Source organism: Cervus canadensis, chromosome 32, assembly GCF_019320065.1.
Source record: "Cervus canadensis isolate Bull #8, Minnesota chromosome 32, ASM1932006v1, whole genome shotgun sequence".
NCBI classification, from domain to species: Eukaryota; Metazoa; Chordata; class Mammalia; order Artiodactyla; family Cervidae; genus Cervus; species Cervus canadensis.
In genome coordinates, this window is record NC_057417.1 from 26,776,513 (window position 1) to 26,793,933 (window position 17,421).

Sequence of the window (17,421 nt, forward strand, 5' to 3'; positions counted from 1 at the left end):
AGGCCACCGCCATGGAAAGCCCGAGCACCGCAGCCAGAGAGCAGCCCCCAGTCGCCGCCACTAGAGAAAGCCCAAGCAGGAACGAAGACCCAGCACAGCCAAAAATAAATTAAAAAAAAAACAAAAAAAATTCAGTGTAAACAAAGTAAAGCAGCAAGTCGGTTCAACGTTCTGGGCCAATGAAGACTACGACTGGGTGGAAAGCAGGAGAGTCTGCCTGTCCTGGGCTTGAGATGCCACCAGATTTCCAACCCCAGATCCTGCCGTGTCACAGGGGAAGTGAGTGATACTTTACCTGTCAAAGTCAAGGTGTCACTTTAACCAAGATTTGTTGCCTGTCCTGTTTGATAAATGGGATTGAAAACCTCTGCCTTTAGGTAAAGGGTTTTGTTTTCAGTTTTATTTCCTTTCTACATCTTTGCTCTTTTCTCTAATTGCCCTCTTGTGATAAGAGTCTGAGAGCCCTTGCCCTTTCGCAAGAACTTGTGGTTTCCCCATCACTCCCTGGTCCTCACCCCCCATGTGGCGGCTGTGTGGCCCTGAAATAGTGGCCAGAGTTTTTAAGATTTAAGCTCTGTCTGGGCCCAATTCCAACAAATCACAGAAAGCTCAGTCTAGAAAAAAGAAAAAAATGTCCTGATGGTATAGTTCCCCCAAAGGTCACCTCCTTCTGATTCTTCTGGTATTCTAAGCATATCAGTGGACTTGGGGTCCTGGGAGCACAAACAGGCCCTCTGTAGAGTGGAGGGTTTTTTGGAGAAGCAGAAAAGGGGAAAGATTTATACACCATTTTCTGCATTTATTGAAAATGTTTAGTTTCTAAACTGCATATGTGGTGAAACGTGTGTGTGTGTGTGTGTATGTGTGTATGATAGCTGACTCTAAGGAAAATATGAATATTAAACCACATAGGAACAATCCCAAAGGGAAAAAACCACAAAGAGACATTTCAAAAAAAGTTTAGATTTCAAGAAAATTTGTATTTTCTCCTGCAGAGAAATAAAGGACCTGTGAATAGTGATTCTAAAAATATACAGGATGGCTCCAGTAGTTTCAAGGGGAATGGAAGAGATATAGCCAACTTCAAGTAGTTTTTCTGAAATTGCATAAAAGGAGGGGAGAAAAACACTGAGTTGGTTTTTGAACCTGGAGACTTGAGTAAGTACCGTCATTAGAACAAACTGCTTCAGAATCTGAGTCATTTGAGGTTCTTGCCCAACTGGCAATGACTTGAAAAGAATGAGGAAGCACATGTTTTCTTCCCAGCTGTACAACACAATGGTAAATTGTGCCCACTGCCTTGAACTTGTGAGCCTGGCTGCATAACTGGAATAAGCAATTGGCAGACATCAATTCCATGCCCCTATTTACGTACAGAGGAAAAAACTAGGACTCGAGGGGCAGGTACCACGTCCTGAAGGAGCTAAATAAACACTCAGGTTGGAAAGATGAAGCACAGAAATCACACAGGAAAACTGAATAGAACAGCAGTATTGTCTTTCCCAATAAATTTCCATAATGGGCAGGGTTTCTTGAGAGAAAGAAAACTGAAAGGATAAAAGGAGAAAACAATTACTTGCGATAGAGATTCTGGTATGTGTTAGTCGCTCAGTCGTACCTGACTCTTTGCGACCCCATGGACCGCAGCCTGCCAGGCTCCTCTGTCCATGGGATTCTCCAGGCAAGAATTGGAGTGGGTGGCCATTTCCTTCTCCATGGGATCTTTCTGTCCCAGGGATCAAACCCAGGTCTCCTACATTGCTGGCAGACGCTTTACCGTCTGAGCCACCAGGGAAGCCTTCATAGATTCTGGAGCCCATATTTATTTGAATGACCAATCAACTGCCTAGAAGATAAGGTTGTCTCTCTGTAATGTATACAGATTTTAACTCATAATGAAAGAAAACAGCCATGAGGCTTTAATCAGCTCTCTGAAGAAAGCAACCCCGTTCCTCACAGCTGACCCAAGCTGTTGTGGAAACATGGATCCTTACTGTTCATTAAAGATACTCATACTGAACACTTACAGAGACTTGTGCTAAACAACAGGAATAGAGATAAAGAAGTTCCAATCCTTTTCTTCAATTCAGACTTTTTTTCTTTTTGGCTGAGTGGCAGTCTTGCGGAATCTAAGCTCCCCAGTCAGGGATTGAACCTGGGCCCCCGGCACTGAAAGCACAGAAACCTAACCAGACTGGACTGCCAGGGAATTCTCCAGTTCAGACATTAAAGTCGGATTTTATCTTGAAACTATGATGCAATATGGTAAGTGCAATAAAACAGAATTTTGAACGAACTCTTTTGGCAACATGGTGGGTTGGCTACACCACATACAACCCCATGATACCAGACAAATTAATCATTCTCAAGCCTGTTTCTTCACCTTGTAAAACGAGGATACTATGAGTACCCACTTTGGGACTAGTACATAATAGAGGACAGTAAACATAGTCACTACTCGTTATTTTTATTATTTGTCATTATTATTGTTATATATTGACAATTAGGCTATGGGAAGAAAGATTAGTTCAACAGGTAGAAAATCAGCCCAAAAGAATGCTCAAAGCACTTGTGAATATGCAGTACCTATTTTTCTGGAATGCAATTGAGTCACATTTTACTGAGGGACAGTTTCTTCCCAGCAAAATGAGACTACGTCCCATGTTGTAGCATTGTGAGAATTCCCTGATAGTAAACGTCAAGTTCCAGAGTGCAGGGGCCCACCCAGTGGAAGCCGGTGTTCCGTTAGGGGAATTCTGGGCAATCGGGAAAACTGGGCAAGAGCACGTCCCAGCTCTGGCCTTCCCCCTTCCAAGACCGCAGGACGTCAGTCCCTGTGCGTGTTCGCTGTTGGGTCCTGAGTTTGGCGGGAAGGTCCAGAGGCCCCGGCTCCTACCCGCACCAGGCAGGATGCTCCTACCCCTCCAGGCCTGCCGGCGCGCGGCCCCATCTCAGCACAGCGCTTCCCGACGTGCCGCGCGGAAAGGGCTTCCCAGACAAATCAAAGACGAAAACCAACCTACGTCCCTTCCCGTGAGCGACCAGCGATCTCGAAAAGCCGCGCAGTCGGGTCTGGCCTTCCTCTTACTCTGGAGGCCGGACGCCAGGTCTCCCATAGCAACTGCGGCCAATAGCAACGGGCGCCCAGCCCGGGCAGGGCCCTCTGCGCAGGCGCGAGAGGGGGCGGCCCCACGGCTTCCGTTCGCGCCCAGCGTCCTTCGGAAATAGGGGTGGGGCCTGCGTGATGACGTCACGGGCCGGGGTCTACGGTGGCGGGAAAAGGCGGCGCGAGAATGGAGGCGCAGGAGAGCGGTGGTGGCATGGGCGAATGCGGGGCCCAGGACGCTGCTCCAGGCCCTAGCAAGGCCCCCGGCAGCGCCGGCCACTACGAGCTGCCGTGGTGAGGACCCAGGCCATCCACGATGGGGCCCCTGGACGTGCGGGTGGGCGAGCGGCGGGCCGTGTGTCCCAGGGTGACGCAGGGGCGGGAGTTCATTCACCTGAGCAGAGCAGGAGGTCCCAGGGTGATGTCCAGTGGGTTATTATTTGAAGGCGGCAAGAGCTGTGGGTCGCTGAGCCCACCTGGGGTGCAGAGTGGCCAGTCTGAACTCTGGAAGCGGCGTTTTGATCACAACACTGCTAACTGATAACAGCCACCCCCGGCCACCACCCACTCTTGCACCAGGCGCTCTGCCAGCTGGGACTCTGATGATCGCTGGGCGGAAAGTGTCGGACGCAGGTTCGGAATCGGGGATGGTGTTGCAGAAGGCACCGGCCTGTTCTCCGTGGCTTGCTCACTTTAAATAGCAGCATCCTGGGGAGCTGGGAGGAAATGGTGACTTGGGGAGTCACCCGCCACTGGCGCAGGTGTGGGGCAGGCTCTCTGCTGGGGTCCGGCTCCCTGTGCGCACCTCTCACAACTCTCTCCACTGGGCGTGGTAATGGTTTCCTCCCTGCCCCCGCTGTGTATTCCCATCCCTCCAGCCCACCCCACTTCTGGGTGAGAACAGATATCTAAATGAAGGGCAGTATAATTTATTGGAATATATATGCTGCGCTGTGCAGTCCCCCAGCCACTAGCCACATGCTACTTGAGCACTGGAGATGATGCTAGTCCGAACTGAGATGGATTGTAAGTGTATAGCATACACGGGATTTCAAGGACTTACTTAGTTTTTTTTTTAAATCTCATTAGTACTTTTGATTACATGTTGAAAATAATAATACTTTGAATATATTAGGTTCTCTAAATTATGTTAGTAAAATTAAGCACATCCAATTTTACCTTTTTAAACGTGGCTAGGAGAAAGTGTTAAAACGACATCTGTGGTTTGCCTTGTAAATTTCAGGCACAACCCTATTTTAGATGCTTAAAGATATGCAGTGTGCAAAGCAAACTGTGTTGCCACAGAGCTCACATTTGATAGAGAAAGATAACAAAATGAAAAATCAACAAGTAGACATATAGTATATTTGATGCTGGGAAAGATTGAGGGCAAGAGGAGAAGGAGGTGACTGGTTGTGATGGTTGGATGGTATCACCCACTCAATGGACATGAGTGTGAGCAAACTCAGGGAGATGGTGGACAGGGAAGCCTGGCGTGCTGCAGTGCTTGGGGTTGCAGAGTCAGACCTGACTCAGACACTGAACAACAACAGTATTTGATGGTGACAGGCTCTGTGGCGCAAATAGCTGTGGTGGTAAGGGAAGGCCTGTGATGAGATGATATTTGAGTAGAGACCTGAATTCAGGGAGTAAGCCATGTGGCCATGCGGAGAGAGAGCTTTCAGGCATGGGGACCAGCCAAGAAGTCCCTTGAGGAGCGTGTGTTTGTCTTGTTCAAAGTCCAGCTCAAATTTCAGCTCCAAACAACCCAGGGTGACGAGTCCTCGTTCCCCCCGACTTCCGCAGCCTGTGGTTTATATAAGCAGCTTAGCTTTGTCATAGAATTTGCTAAGCTCTATCTCCCCTCTAGTGGGAAAGCCCTTGATAGCAAGAACCGTGTCTTGTTCATCTCTGCACCTTCTACTTTTCTCCTCCTGAGAGTTCTGACTCCTTCCGCGGCACTTGGTAAAGGGGGGCTGCATGTGAAGAGTAAATGAGTAGGATCAAGCATGCTCTCATCTGCTGACCCTGGAGGAGAGCTGTCCCTTTTTTTTCTGCAGTACGTGGCAAACAAGTTTCTTTGTGTCCAGCTGCTTTTGGGGCAAGACCAGTACCTGGAGGGGGACCAGCTCAGAGTGAATCAGGGAGTACAGTGAAGGGCAGACGGAGTCCTGATGGTCAGATCACTGCAAGTCTGCTTCCACTTATGTTCTCAGAGCCGAAGAAAGTCACTTTTCTCTCATCACGTAGCTTGCTTGTTAATTAAAAGAGAGAAGTATTAGGAATTCCCTGGCAGTCCAGTGGTAAAGACTCTTGAGCTTCCAGTGCATGGGACGCAAGTTTGATCCCTGATCAGGGAACTGAGGTCCCGCAAGCCATGTGATGCAGTCAAAAGAAAATTAATTTTTTAAGAAAGAGAAGCGCCCTGGAGAAGGAAATGGCCACCCACTCCAGTACTCATGCCTGGAAAATCCCATGGATGGAGGAGCCTGGTGGGTTACAGTCCATGGGGTCGCAAAGAGTCGGACACGACTGAGCGACTTCACTATGTCACTAAGGCACCCAGTAGCTAAGTATGCATTATGTGAAATTTTATTATCCTGTTATTATACATATCAATCTATGGTTTACTTGATACTTTACATCGAAGAATTCATAATCTGTGAGAATGGACACAAGTTTTTTGGGTTTTTTTGTTTTTTTCATTTTCTAACTGAGGAAATTAGGTCTTCATAGAGTTGAAATTCCTAGGATCATTCAGTCAGTGCCATCATCTAACTGCAATCCTGCTACACTGCATTCTTTCCACGTTCCATTATTTCCATATGAAACTCTATGACAATTTAATAGCACAGTTCCGTAAGTTATTGAAAATTGCTAAGCATAGTCTTCAAATTATAAGACTGGGAAAAATTACAGAATGGCTTACCTCACCTTAAAAAAAAAAAAAAAAAGAAAGAGAAGCATTGTCCTAAGGCCACCAGCCTGTTCAGTCCATACAGCCTGAAAAGATGACAGGAGAAGACTGTGGTTTCTGTCTAGCCGGCCCTGCTGGGCCCCTGGCATGAGTCTGCAGACATTGCCAGGTGAGGGGTGAGAAGGGGGCTCGGCTGCATCGGTGTCTGTCAGAGCAAGTGATGTCAGTGCCACGTGCCCCGGACTTGTGTTGTGATGGGAAGACTGTGATGCCACACAGTGCCATGTTGCTCCAGACGGCCAGCTCTGGTCCTGCTCCAGCATCAACAGGTGTTTCTCTGCTGTGGCGGGTTTGAAGCCTTTGGTACACGATTCACATGCAGTTGACTTTTCAAGCAGCACTAGGACACCTCTTACAACCTGCAACCATTTGCTGTATATTTACTGAAAGTATATCGTCTTCTGACAAAGCTCCCAGCATCGCCCTTTTGTGCTTCTTTTTGAGTAGCATGAAAATAGCCTTGTCAACATCTTGCTGCATTTTCTTAAAAACAGGGTTGAAAAATACAGACCAGTGAAGTTGAATGAAATTGTTGGGAATGAAGACACCGTGAGCAGGCTGGAGGTGAGTGAGTTTTTAAGGTGATTGATTTTTATTTGTATTTTTTGGCCATGCCATGCAGCCTGTGAGATTTCAGCTCCCCAACCAGGGATGGAACTCCTAACCCCTGCATTGGAAGCGTGGAGTCTTAACCAAGGAAGTCCCTGAAAGATGATCTTAAACATCTCACTATTGTGGCTTTGATAAGCTCAAGGCATTTGGAGGAAGACAGCCACGAATCTAGAATTAAGGGAATGGGAGATATTCAGTTTGGAGAGAAATCTAGAAGCTGGAGTGTGTGACTTCAAATGTTTGAAGGCTGGCTCATTGGAGAGGACTTACCAGATTGTTTTGTATTCTTCAGAAGCATCAGTGGCAAGCTTTCTGTAAAGGCCAGTGAATAGGTATTTTAGGCTTTGAAACCATATAAGGTCTTTGTCAAATATTCTGTTGTGGTTTTTTTTTTTAAGTTTTTTAAAAATGTTTCTTTCTTTCTGGCTGCGCTGGGTCTTTGTTGCTGTGCTGGGCCTTTTCTCTGGTTGCAGCGAGCGGGGGCTCTAGGGCGCTTGGGCTTCAGCTGTGGCTCAGCGGGTTAGTTGTCCCATGGCATGTGGGATCTTCCCAGAGCAGGGATTGAACCCATGTCCCCTATGTTGGCAGCCAGATTCTCAACCACTGGACCACCAGGGAAGTCCAAATATTCCTTATTTTTTAAACAAGGCTTTAAAAATGTGAAAACCAGCCCTGGCTGGTCAAGTTGGCAGGTGAACCAGTTTTCACGAACTTTCTTTCCCTCAGGTCTTTGCAAGAGAAGGGAACGTGCCCAACATCATTATCGCTGTGAGTACTGGGTCCTGGCCCTGTGGGACATCCTGGAGTCTGGGTTTCACCCCCCTCTTGGGTACATTCTTGTGCACGGAGCTTCCTCCTCAAGGAGACTCATCATCAGAGCCCAGACCACTCCCCTCAACCACAGGAGACAGTTCCCTCCCACCTGTGGGCTGGTTGCTGTAGAGATGGGGTGTGTGTGCGGATTGGGGTCGGGACAGTTCTAGGCGGGGGTGAGCGGGTACAGTGGTGAGCAGTGAAGAGGGAGTTCCGGTTACCTTCATTCTGTCGAAGCACTTACTGGAGACCTCGTTCCTAGGGCCCCCCGGGAACCGGCAAGACCACCAGCATCCTGTGTTTGGCACGAGCCCTGCTGGGCCCGGCCCTCAAGGATGCGGTTTTGGAGCTCAATGCCTCAAACGACAGGTACACCTTGGAAGTTAGGCCTGAAGGGTAGCGCATGTTGTACATTTTGAGTTGTCATAGAAACAGCTGATTTTCAGATCTCTGTAGCACATAGAGCTTGTATCTCCAGCTTTATGTTTCCCTTTAATCTTTCCAACAAAAGAGAACCGGGATTGCTGGCTTGGTGATGTGGCATCATAGGCACTTGACTTACTGCTTTAGTTTTTTTTTTTTTAAGGGAGATTTTAAAAATTGCTTTTAATTCTGCTAAAATACACATCACATGAAACTTGCCATCTTAAAAAAAATTTACCATCTTAACCATTTTTTAAAAATATATTTATTTATTTGGCTGTGCTGGGTCCTCGTGGCGGCATGCAGGGTACTTTAGTTGCAGCCTGTGGGATCTAGTTCCCTGTTATTGTTCAGTCACTCAGCCGTGTCTGACTATGCAACCCCGTGGATTGCATCACGCCTGTCCTTTACCATCTCCTGGAGCTTGCTCAAACTCATGTCTGTTAGGTCGGTGATGCCATCCAGCCATCTCATCCTCTGCCGTCCCCTTCTCCTCCTGCCTTCACAGTCTTCAGTAGTTCCCTGACCAGGGATCAAACCCAGGCCTTCTGCATTGGGAGCTTGGAGTCTTAGCCACCAGACCACCAGGGAAGCCTCCCCAGTTTACTTTTTAGATACGGGATAGTTGAGGATTATGAAGTGAGGGCCTGTTGAATAAAATGTCTGCAAAGTCTGCCTTTGGCTGTTCCCTTGAGGACGTGGGTCTTCACTCTGCAATGTTTTCCTGGTTTGGATGATGTGTGTAGACCTGAAACAGGCTCTGAATGCAGCTCATCAGCTATCAGGAGCACGCCTGCAGTTGAGCCTTTTTGTGAATGCCAGTTCCAGGTAGCAGATACAAATTGGTTCAAGCTTACCATTACCTTCTTTTCTTCTCACCCATGTATCATCAAACTCACTAGTTTCGAAAACTTTGGTGGCTCTTAATTTTGTTGAAGAGAGGATAGCCCATAATTGCAAATATATGTAATTTTAGATTTATTAGAGTGATGAGTACCATGGCTTTTTCTTGTTCCTGTATCATCTATTTCCTTCCAGTCACCTTGTCAAACACACCTGCCTTCAGCTTTTGATCGCTTACAGACTGTATGTAGATGTGGGTGTTCAAACCTCATCAAAGATGAATGAACACTGTCAAATGTTCTTTTAGCAAAACGGGATGGTCTGTGTTCTTTTTATAAGACATTGGGGAGCTAAGTCCTTCCTGTTGAGTGACTAACTGGATGAAAATATGTTTAGGTTTTGTCCTTAGAAATATGTTCACTCCTTGATTCTTTTTTTTTTTAATTTAATTAATTAATTTATTTGGATGCACCGGGTCTCAGTTGAGGCACACGAAGTCTTTAGTTACGGCATGTGGGATCCAGTTCCTCGACCAGGGACTGAACCCAGGCCCCCTGCACTGGCAGCCCGGCATCTTACCCACTGGACTACCAGGGAAGTCCCACTCCTCGATTCTTAAGTTTGAGAAAATTCATGGAGGATTTTGGCATCCGAGGACTCTTAAACTCTGAAATTACGTGATCAATTTCACCATCATCATCAGAGTCTAGACTCCTGTCTCACTGCTTCATTTTCTGATTGTCTAATAATGATGAAACATCTTCCTCTGCCATTTCTCTGACATGGGTAGAAAATGAAAAATTTTGAATTTTCCACTATGGTCAAAGATAGCTTTCAGATGGTGTATCTGAACTACTTTTGCATCTTCTAAAGATAATGTAGAACCTCACAAAACAATCAGAAACTGAGGGATGGGGCAATAGTTAGTAACAGTTTTTTTCCCCTCAATATTGCAATATTCTAAGCAATTCCATCAGCATTTCATTTTCTTATTATTTTAGTCTTTTGTAGCATAGTTGGGAACTATTGATGAGTAATGATGAAACAATTACTGGGATGATGAAATAGCAAATGTTTCCAGGTACAGAATGGGAGATGTAAGATTATGGAGACCCCCAAAATTTATCTTAGATTGTAAAAGGGTCCAGTGGACCCATATGATAATTGCAAGATAAAATATGTTTTCATTCCATTTTTCAAAAGGAAGTAAATTTTTTTTCTCCTTTGTTCTTCAGAAAACCTCCAAGAAGGAATAAGAGTAATGAAATGTCAGTCCTTATAGTGAGAGTTGCCCAAAAAAAGAGACTTAAAAACTAAAATTGGGTCCATGGTGGTGTCCTGAGGGTTGAAAGTCCCCCCGTGGAGGTGACTGAATTGGTCTCAGTGACAATAACCTTGTGGCTCATCGTTCCAGGGGCATCGATGTTGTGAGGAACAAAATCAAAATGTTTGCCCAACAGAAAGTCACCCTGCCCAAAGGACGGCACAAGATCATCATCCTGGATGAAGCAGACAGGTAGGGGCCTCGCCGAGAACCCGTCACCGTGACCCCCAAGTCTCCTGCCTGGATTTACTGACTTAGGAGGAAAAGCTCACGCTTTTGCGCTTCTGTGGTCAATTTGCTCATCACATCTTGAAAAGCTATCCCATAGGGGCCTGAGCCTTAAACCTGATCTTAATTAAGTAACTTACAAACATCCATCTAAGACAGTTCATTTGTTCCAGCATCACTGACGTGCATAATTTAAATGATTTTTTTTTTTTTTGGTGAAATACAACTAACAGAAAAGTTAGCATTGCCAGTCATTTTAAAGTATACCATTAAAAAAAAATAAAAATAAAAAAATAAAGTATACCATTAGTGACACTGAGTAGGCTTCCCTTGTGGCTCAGTTGGTAAGGAATCCGCCTGCAATGCAGGAGACCCCGGTTCGATTCCTGGGTCAGGAAGATCCGCTGGAGAAGGGATAGGCTACCCACTCCAGTATCCTGGCCTGGAGAATTCCATGGACTAGTCCATTGGGTCGCAAAGAGTCTGACACAACTGAGCAACTTTCACTTTCAGTGACGTTGAGCATTGAGTCCGTTCATGGTGTTGTGCACTCATTACCGGTATAAATGAAGGACTGTTAGGTGACATTTAGAAAAATAACAGTAGTTCGTGTTCTTTGAAGAAATTTTAGAAAATATGAGTACAGTCTTGCTTGATTTCATCTGCAGTTTTTCTACACTATGCGCTTTTACATAATTGGGATGATAATAGTATAATTTTTATATCCTGATTTTTTCTTATCAAAAGTAGAGTTCCGTGCTGTTATAATCTTGTCGTCAACATAGTTTTTAATCGCTGTATCCTGTTCCATCCTGGGGCTGCATCATGGCCATTTCACGTAGCATTAGCCGTTTCACTGTAACCCTTGCAGCAGTAGCATTTATCCAGCACTTAGATGCCTGTGCCCGCGTCACGCCAGGCTCTCTGCTGCACACTATGTGTGTTACTGTCTTGTTCGTCATGCCAGCCCTCTGCAGCCGGCAGTAGCATTGTCTCCTCACGGGTGGTGACACTGAGGCTCAGATAATGAGCCCAGAGGTCCCACACGAGCAGATGAAGGGGCTTCGGGGCGATCCCAGGCAGCATGTGCTCTGTCCATGTGCAGCCTGCCTGCGTGAGACCCACACGGGGTCCCGGAGGGACACTGAGCGTGCTCAGTCAGGACAGCAGGCTTCCCGGGGTCCCTTGGAGGGGGTCTGGGTCTCAGCTGCAGGCCGCCCCGTGTTCTTCTTCTCAGCATGACTGACGGAGCGCAGCAAGCCTTGAGGAGGACCATGGAGATCTACTCCAAGACGACCCGCTTTGCTCTGGCTTGTAACGCGTCAGATAAAATCATAGGTGAGCGTCAGCTCTGCGTGGCTCGGGGTCCATGTGGCGCTCACGTGGGCTCTTTAGCAGCAGAGGAGAAGGCATGGTACCAGATGGGGGCGTTTGGAGAGTGGAGACGGCTGAGGTTTACATATGAGGGTCAGGGGTGTACTGTGACCTCAGCGGGTGGCTGAAGGGTCTGCCTGGGCAGGCAGAGACGATGGATCAGAACATGTTGAGGAGAGCCAGTAGGGCAGCAGAATAGGATGGATCAGAAAGAAGCCCACCGGGGACTTGGAGAGCATGGAGTCGCCCTTGTCAGTCTGAACCAACATTCAGGGACAGCTCCCAGAATTCCGCATTCGTCCGCCTGGCGGTTTTCATGTGCGTCCGAGTCTCCCAGGGAAGCTTAAAGAAGCCGGGCAGGTGCCCTGTGCTCACCCCCGACTGGCTGGGTGGTGACCTGCCCAGAAGGGCCCACACACACAGTGTACAGGGTGGTTCCGGAGCTCAGCTGGGCTGGAGTGACCCTGCTGCGGGCCGTGGCGCGTGCATGTCTCTCTCCTCGAAGATCTTTTCCCCTTCCGGGAAGGGTCAGCCCAGGCAGTGCAGGCTGGGGCCTTTATTGGTTGATGTTTGGAGTCGAGCCCTGATTGCCGAGTTCCCCTTAAGCGCCTGCTGGGTGGGGGGAGTGCCGTCCGCCCTGCTGGGCCACGGGCATCGTGCGGCCGCTTCCCAGTAACTAAAGGACAGTCAGCGTCCAGCTGTGCGTGGCCCCGGAGCCTGACTCCCTTCCCGTCTGGTCCAGAGCCCATCCAGTCCCGCTGCGCCGTCCTCCGCTACACGAAGCTGACCGACGCCCAGATTCTCGCCAGGCTCCTGAGCGTCATCGAGAAGGAGGAGGTGCAGTACACGGACGACGGGCTGGAAGCCATCATCTTCACCGCCCAGGGCGACATGAGGCAGGTGCGTGCGGCTGCCGCTCCGCCTCCCGGGCTGGCCACGCCCCTCGTTTTACGGGGAGAGGGAGGTGACTGCTGCACAGGGACGAAAATAGACCAGGGGACGCTGACCCGACACATTGGTGGGGGCCTTGGGCCTCGGGGGAGCAGGCCTGCGAGGAAGGGGTTAAACATGGACTCCCAAGAGGAGAGCGGGGGCGGGCAGAGACTCAGTCGTCCCCCTGGCCGTGTTTCTGTTCCTTGGCAGGCGTTGAACAACTTGCAGTCTACTTACTCGGGATTTGGCTTCATCAACAGTGAGAATGTGTTCAAGGTAAGAGCTGGCGTGGCCATCAGTCACCAGGGCAGGGTTTACCTGCCGGGCCGGTGGAACTGCCCAGCTTTCACTTAGGTGGTGAGAGAGACAGTCCCAAACCTGGTTCTGCTTGCTGGAGACAATGCAGACAGCACGTGAAGACCTTGGTTACCTAGGATGCCCAGATGTGGGTCTGCCAGGGCTCCCCCTTGGATGGGCCCTGTCCAGCCCTGACGGGCCCTTCTTTCTGGTTTGGGCAGGTCTGTGACGAGCCCCACCCCTTGCTGGTAAAGGAGATGATCCAGCATTGTGTGAGTGCCGACATTGATGAGGCCTACAAGGTGGGTCTCCTCACCCTTTCCTGACTCGGGGGAAACCTCTGGCTCCTTGAGAAGGGCAGAGGGGGTGCTCCCTGGGCTGGGCACTTTACTCCATCTCATTCTTAACTGATGCTAGGAGTTGGGTATCCTCTAACTGATGCTAACTGATGCTAAGAGTTGGGTACCCTCTACAGGTGAGAAAACTGGCTCAGAAGCTAGACGCCTTACTGTAAATCACATAGCTTAAAAGTAATCAACCTGGAATTCAGCATCATGCCTTTCTACTCTAATTAGATTCTCTATAAGAGGAATTTGTCCACCAAGGACATGAGGAAAGAACAGCCTAATTCCTCACCTATTTTTTTTTTTTTTTAATATTTATTTATTTGGCTGTGTTGGGTCTTGGTTGTGACATGCAGGCTTAGTTGCTCTGAGGTATGTGGGATCTTAGTTCTCCGACCAACTGTTGAACCCGCATCCCCTGCATTGCAAGGCGGATTTTTACCACTGGACCACCAGGGAAGTCCCCAACTCCTTGCTTTGTAGAGAAGCCAACTTTCTCTCTGTGGAGGGGGGCTGTGCCCCCCTATCTTCTGAAGAGCCTGGGAATGGACATTCAGGGACCCAGAGCCTGGTCCTGTGAGCCCATTCCAGGGGCGTCATTGAGGTTCCGGTGACCCTCCAGTCCACCTGGGGGCAGTGGTGTGATCTGAGGCCATTGGTCTGATTGCAGCCGGTTTCCTTCTTCTACTGCCACCAAACCAAGCTAGAAATTGACTGGATTTAGGGCAGGGCTAGACCTCAGTGGTCAAAAATTCACCTGCCAATGCAAGAGACGTGGGTTTGATCCCTGGACCTGGAAGATCCCCTGGAGGAGGAAATGGCAACCCACTCCAGCATTCTTGCCTGGAGAATCCCCATGGACAGAGGAGCCTGGAGGGCTACAGTCCATGGGGTCACAAAGAGTTGGACATGACTGACTGAGCACACATGGATGCAGACCTCTCGTGAAATGAGCATGAGGCCGGGAGACTGAGGCAGACCCCCAGCCACACAGTCAGGAGGGAGCCATCAGATTTATAGACATGGAGCTTCCCCAACCCTGAATGCACCCCAGGGAGCCAAGGCAACTGACTCCAGGCCCTGCAGCTGGGTGGGGTGGGGTGGGGGTTGGAACTGGGGCCTGTGGCTGAGAAGGCAGGAGGCTGCGACCTCTGTGGTCATCTCTGCCCGGGTCAGGATGTGTTCAGGCCTAACCGTGCTGTGAGTGTGTGTCACAAGTGATAACTCAGCACAGTAGTCACTCCAGGGTGCTTGCTGGGATGGTTAATAAGGCGTTTTAAGAGCCTTGGAGGGAGGGGACGTATGTATACCTGTGGCTGATTCTCATTGTTGTATGGCAGAAACCAACAGAACATTGTAAAGCGATTGTCCTCCAATTTAAAAAACAGTAACACAAGGAAAGGAAAAAATAAAAGAGCCTTGGATTAAGACGTTACAGGGCACGGTGGTGGACCTGTCTTGCAGTAGGGTTTAAAACATTTGCAGTATTCTCTTTGCCTGCTGGGAACATGGATTACCCTCCCCACCCCCCACCCCCGCCGCAAGACCTAAAGGGCATGGACCTCCAGCCGGATTGCCCCGTCGGGCTGATTCTCAGAAGCACCTGTGCTGTCTCAGATGGTCTGTCCACGCCCAGCCGTGTGACAGGCCAACCCTGGTTTGGGTTTAGCTGCACCCCGTCCCCCCCAACGTATCCTTGTCATCTGCAGTTACACAGCCTCCACGTGGTTTCTTTTGTCCAGATCCTTGCTCACCTGTGGCATCTTGGCTATTCCCCAGAAGACATCATCAGCAACATTTTTCGAGTGTGTAAAACCTTCCAGATGGCAGAATACTTGAAACTGGAGTTTATCAAGGTCAGTGAGAGCAGAGCAGTGCCTCTCCCTGCAAGCATGTGGGCCACGCTGAGGTTTTGTTTCACTCACAGGCCAGGCGCCTGGAAGATGCTCAGTCAATGGCAGGTCGTCCCGGGGGCTAGGGGCTTGTTTACGCCAGTCCTGCCAGGCAGTGACCTAATGTTCCCTGGGAGGGCTGTGTTCATGAGAGAGGTATTTATTTACTTGTCATGTAAGTGAGATGTAACTTAAATAAGAGTAAAATTCAACCTCTTGGGTGCATTCTGTTGACAAATGCAGTCTGGCTTTTTTTTTTTTTTCATTTTCTTAGCAGTACCCATCAAAGAGCTTCCCAGGTGGCTCAGTAGTAAAGAATCTGTCTGTCAGTGCAGGAGACACAGATTTGATCCCCGGTAGGGAAGATCTCCTGGAGGAGTAAATGGCAACCCACTCCAGTATTCTTGCCTGGATAATCCCCTGGACAGAGGAGCCTGGCAGGCCACAGTCCATAGGGTTACAAAGAGTCAGATATGACTGAGCAACTGAGCACGCATGCACCCATTAAAGAACTATCAGTATTCTTTTAGGAAACAAGATGAACTTCTCAAAGCTCATTTTCCAGCTGGTTTGAGTTCCCTGCATCAATTTTGAGCAAACCTTTGGTTCAGATGTTCAGGTTTTAAAAATTAAAACTCTTCCCTCACTTATTAACCAGATTTAAGTTGGATTTTTTTCCCCCCCCAGGAAATTGGATACACGCATATGAAAATAGCAGAAGGTGTGAACTCCCTTCTGCAGATGGCAGGGCTCCTGGCCAGGCTGTGTCAGAAGACAATGGCCCCAGTGGCCAGTTAGAGCAGAAGCCTCTCTTGCTGGGTTACGAAAGTCCTTATTGCTGAGAGTCACAGCCTTTGGTTCGGAAAAAGTGATGCCCTGGACCGACCCTGGAGCGCATCTTCCTGGTCTTCACCTTGCTTCCAGCACATCTCCCCTGCTCGTGGAGTGTTCACACTCAGCCTCAGACTCACGATGGGGTGAGAGGGTGGGAAGAGACCCTCCAGGACGTGGCCCCAGTCTGTGCTTGTGTTGGCATTTTACTAATAAAAGCTTACAGTTTTGTGGCAGAAAGGTGGCAGTGCCAGGCCACAAGGAAAACCAGCTTCCTGTCTCCCGTGTGCACCCCTAGCGTCCTGCAGGTAGAGGGGTGGTTTTGATAATAGGTTGGACAGGCTAATCTCAGTGTTTCTAGAAGCCATAAGGACAATCCCACAAGGTGAGGCAGGGTTTGTTGTAATTTACCAGCCTCTCAGAACAGCCCAGGGCCCTGAGTCCTTCAGAAAGGGCTTGGCAAGAATCACCGAGGAGCGCTTCCCTGGCAGTCCAGTGGTGGAGACTTTGCACTTCTACTGCAGGGGGCACAGGTTCGATCCCTGATCGGGGAACTAAGATCCAGCATGCTTTGAGGGGCAGCCAGAAAAATTTTAAAAATAAATAAATAATTTTTTTTTTAAAAAGTCACTGAGGAGGATAGTGCAGATAGATGCAGAGGAACCTCCCTCCAGGTCATGTTTTCTGTGTAGCTGGGTGTATCTGTTGCTTTAGAATTTCCCAGTGAATTTTGTAGAATTGCTTTTTTGTTTGTTTATTGGCAAAAAGCTATAAAATTTTTCCACATGTTTAAAAATTATGGAAAATAATCATTGTAGATAATACAGAGAATGAAATGGTGAACTTTCACATAACTCATCTTAACAGTTTTACCAACACGTTCCCGTCTTGTTCTTTCTGTATTCCCGCCCAGCAACCCTACCACCCCACTCCCAGATTGTTCTGAGGCAAATCCCTGGGTGGGGTTAGACATGTGTCGAGACCACGTTGCTGCACCGTCACAGGAAAGTCTCCAAGGTCACTCACTGGCTCCTTGGGTTAGGGTTTTGATTAAGAGGGGGAAAAAAAAATTAAGGTCCTCAAAAACTGCAAGCAGAAATTTTACAAAATACTTCGGCACATCTTCTCAATCTTATTTATTATTATGAATTTTTTGGCTGCACCACGTGGCTTGCAGGATCTTAGTTTCCTGACCAAGAATCGAACCTGGGCCCCTGCAGGGAAAACGCTGACCATGAGAGAATTGCCTGCCTCCTCAGTCTTTTTGTCTGGAGCTTTGGGATCCTTGGGAAGCAGCGGGATGCCTGCGCCCATTTTTTTAAGTGACACCCCAGCTTCCCACACTCCCACCCCCCACTGGAGCCTCAGCGCAGCCCCGTCACACCTGTGCTCAGGCCTAAGCTGTCCTCCCCGCAGGTGAGGCC

General features: G+C 48.5%; 1 protein-coding gene across 2 annotated transcripts; it reads left to right on the forward strand.

Moving 5' to 3' along the window:
• Positions 1-3,235: 3,235 nt before the first annotated feature.
• Positions 3,236-16,264, forward strand: RFC2 (replication factor C subunit 2). 2 transcript variants are annotated; one of them, XM_043455789.1, is made up of 11 exons: positions 3,237-3,400; positions 6,578-6,647; positions 7,422-7,463; positions 7,771-7,877; positions 10,189-10,290; positions 11,564-11,664; positions 12,443-12,600; positions 12,844-12,909; positions 13,152-13,232; positions 15,017-15,130; positions 15,854-16,264. In XM_043455789.1, the coding sequence occupies exons 1-11, from the start codon at positions 3,294-3,296 to the stop codon at positions 15,962-15,964; spliced, it is 1,059 nt and encodes a 352-aa protein (XP_043311724.1). In that variant the 5' UTR covers positions 3,237-3,293; the 3' UTR covers positions 15,965-16,264. The 2 variants fall into 2 exon arrangements, with proteins under 2 accessions (XP_043311727.1, XP_043311724.1); XM_043455792.1 differs by lacking the exon at positions 13,152-13,232 and having other exon boundaries at positions 3,236-3,400.
• The last annotated feature ends 1,157 nt before the right edge of the window (positions 16,265-17,421 follow it).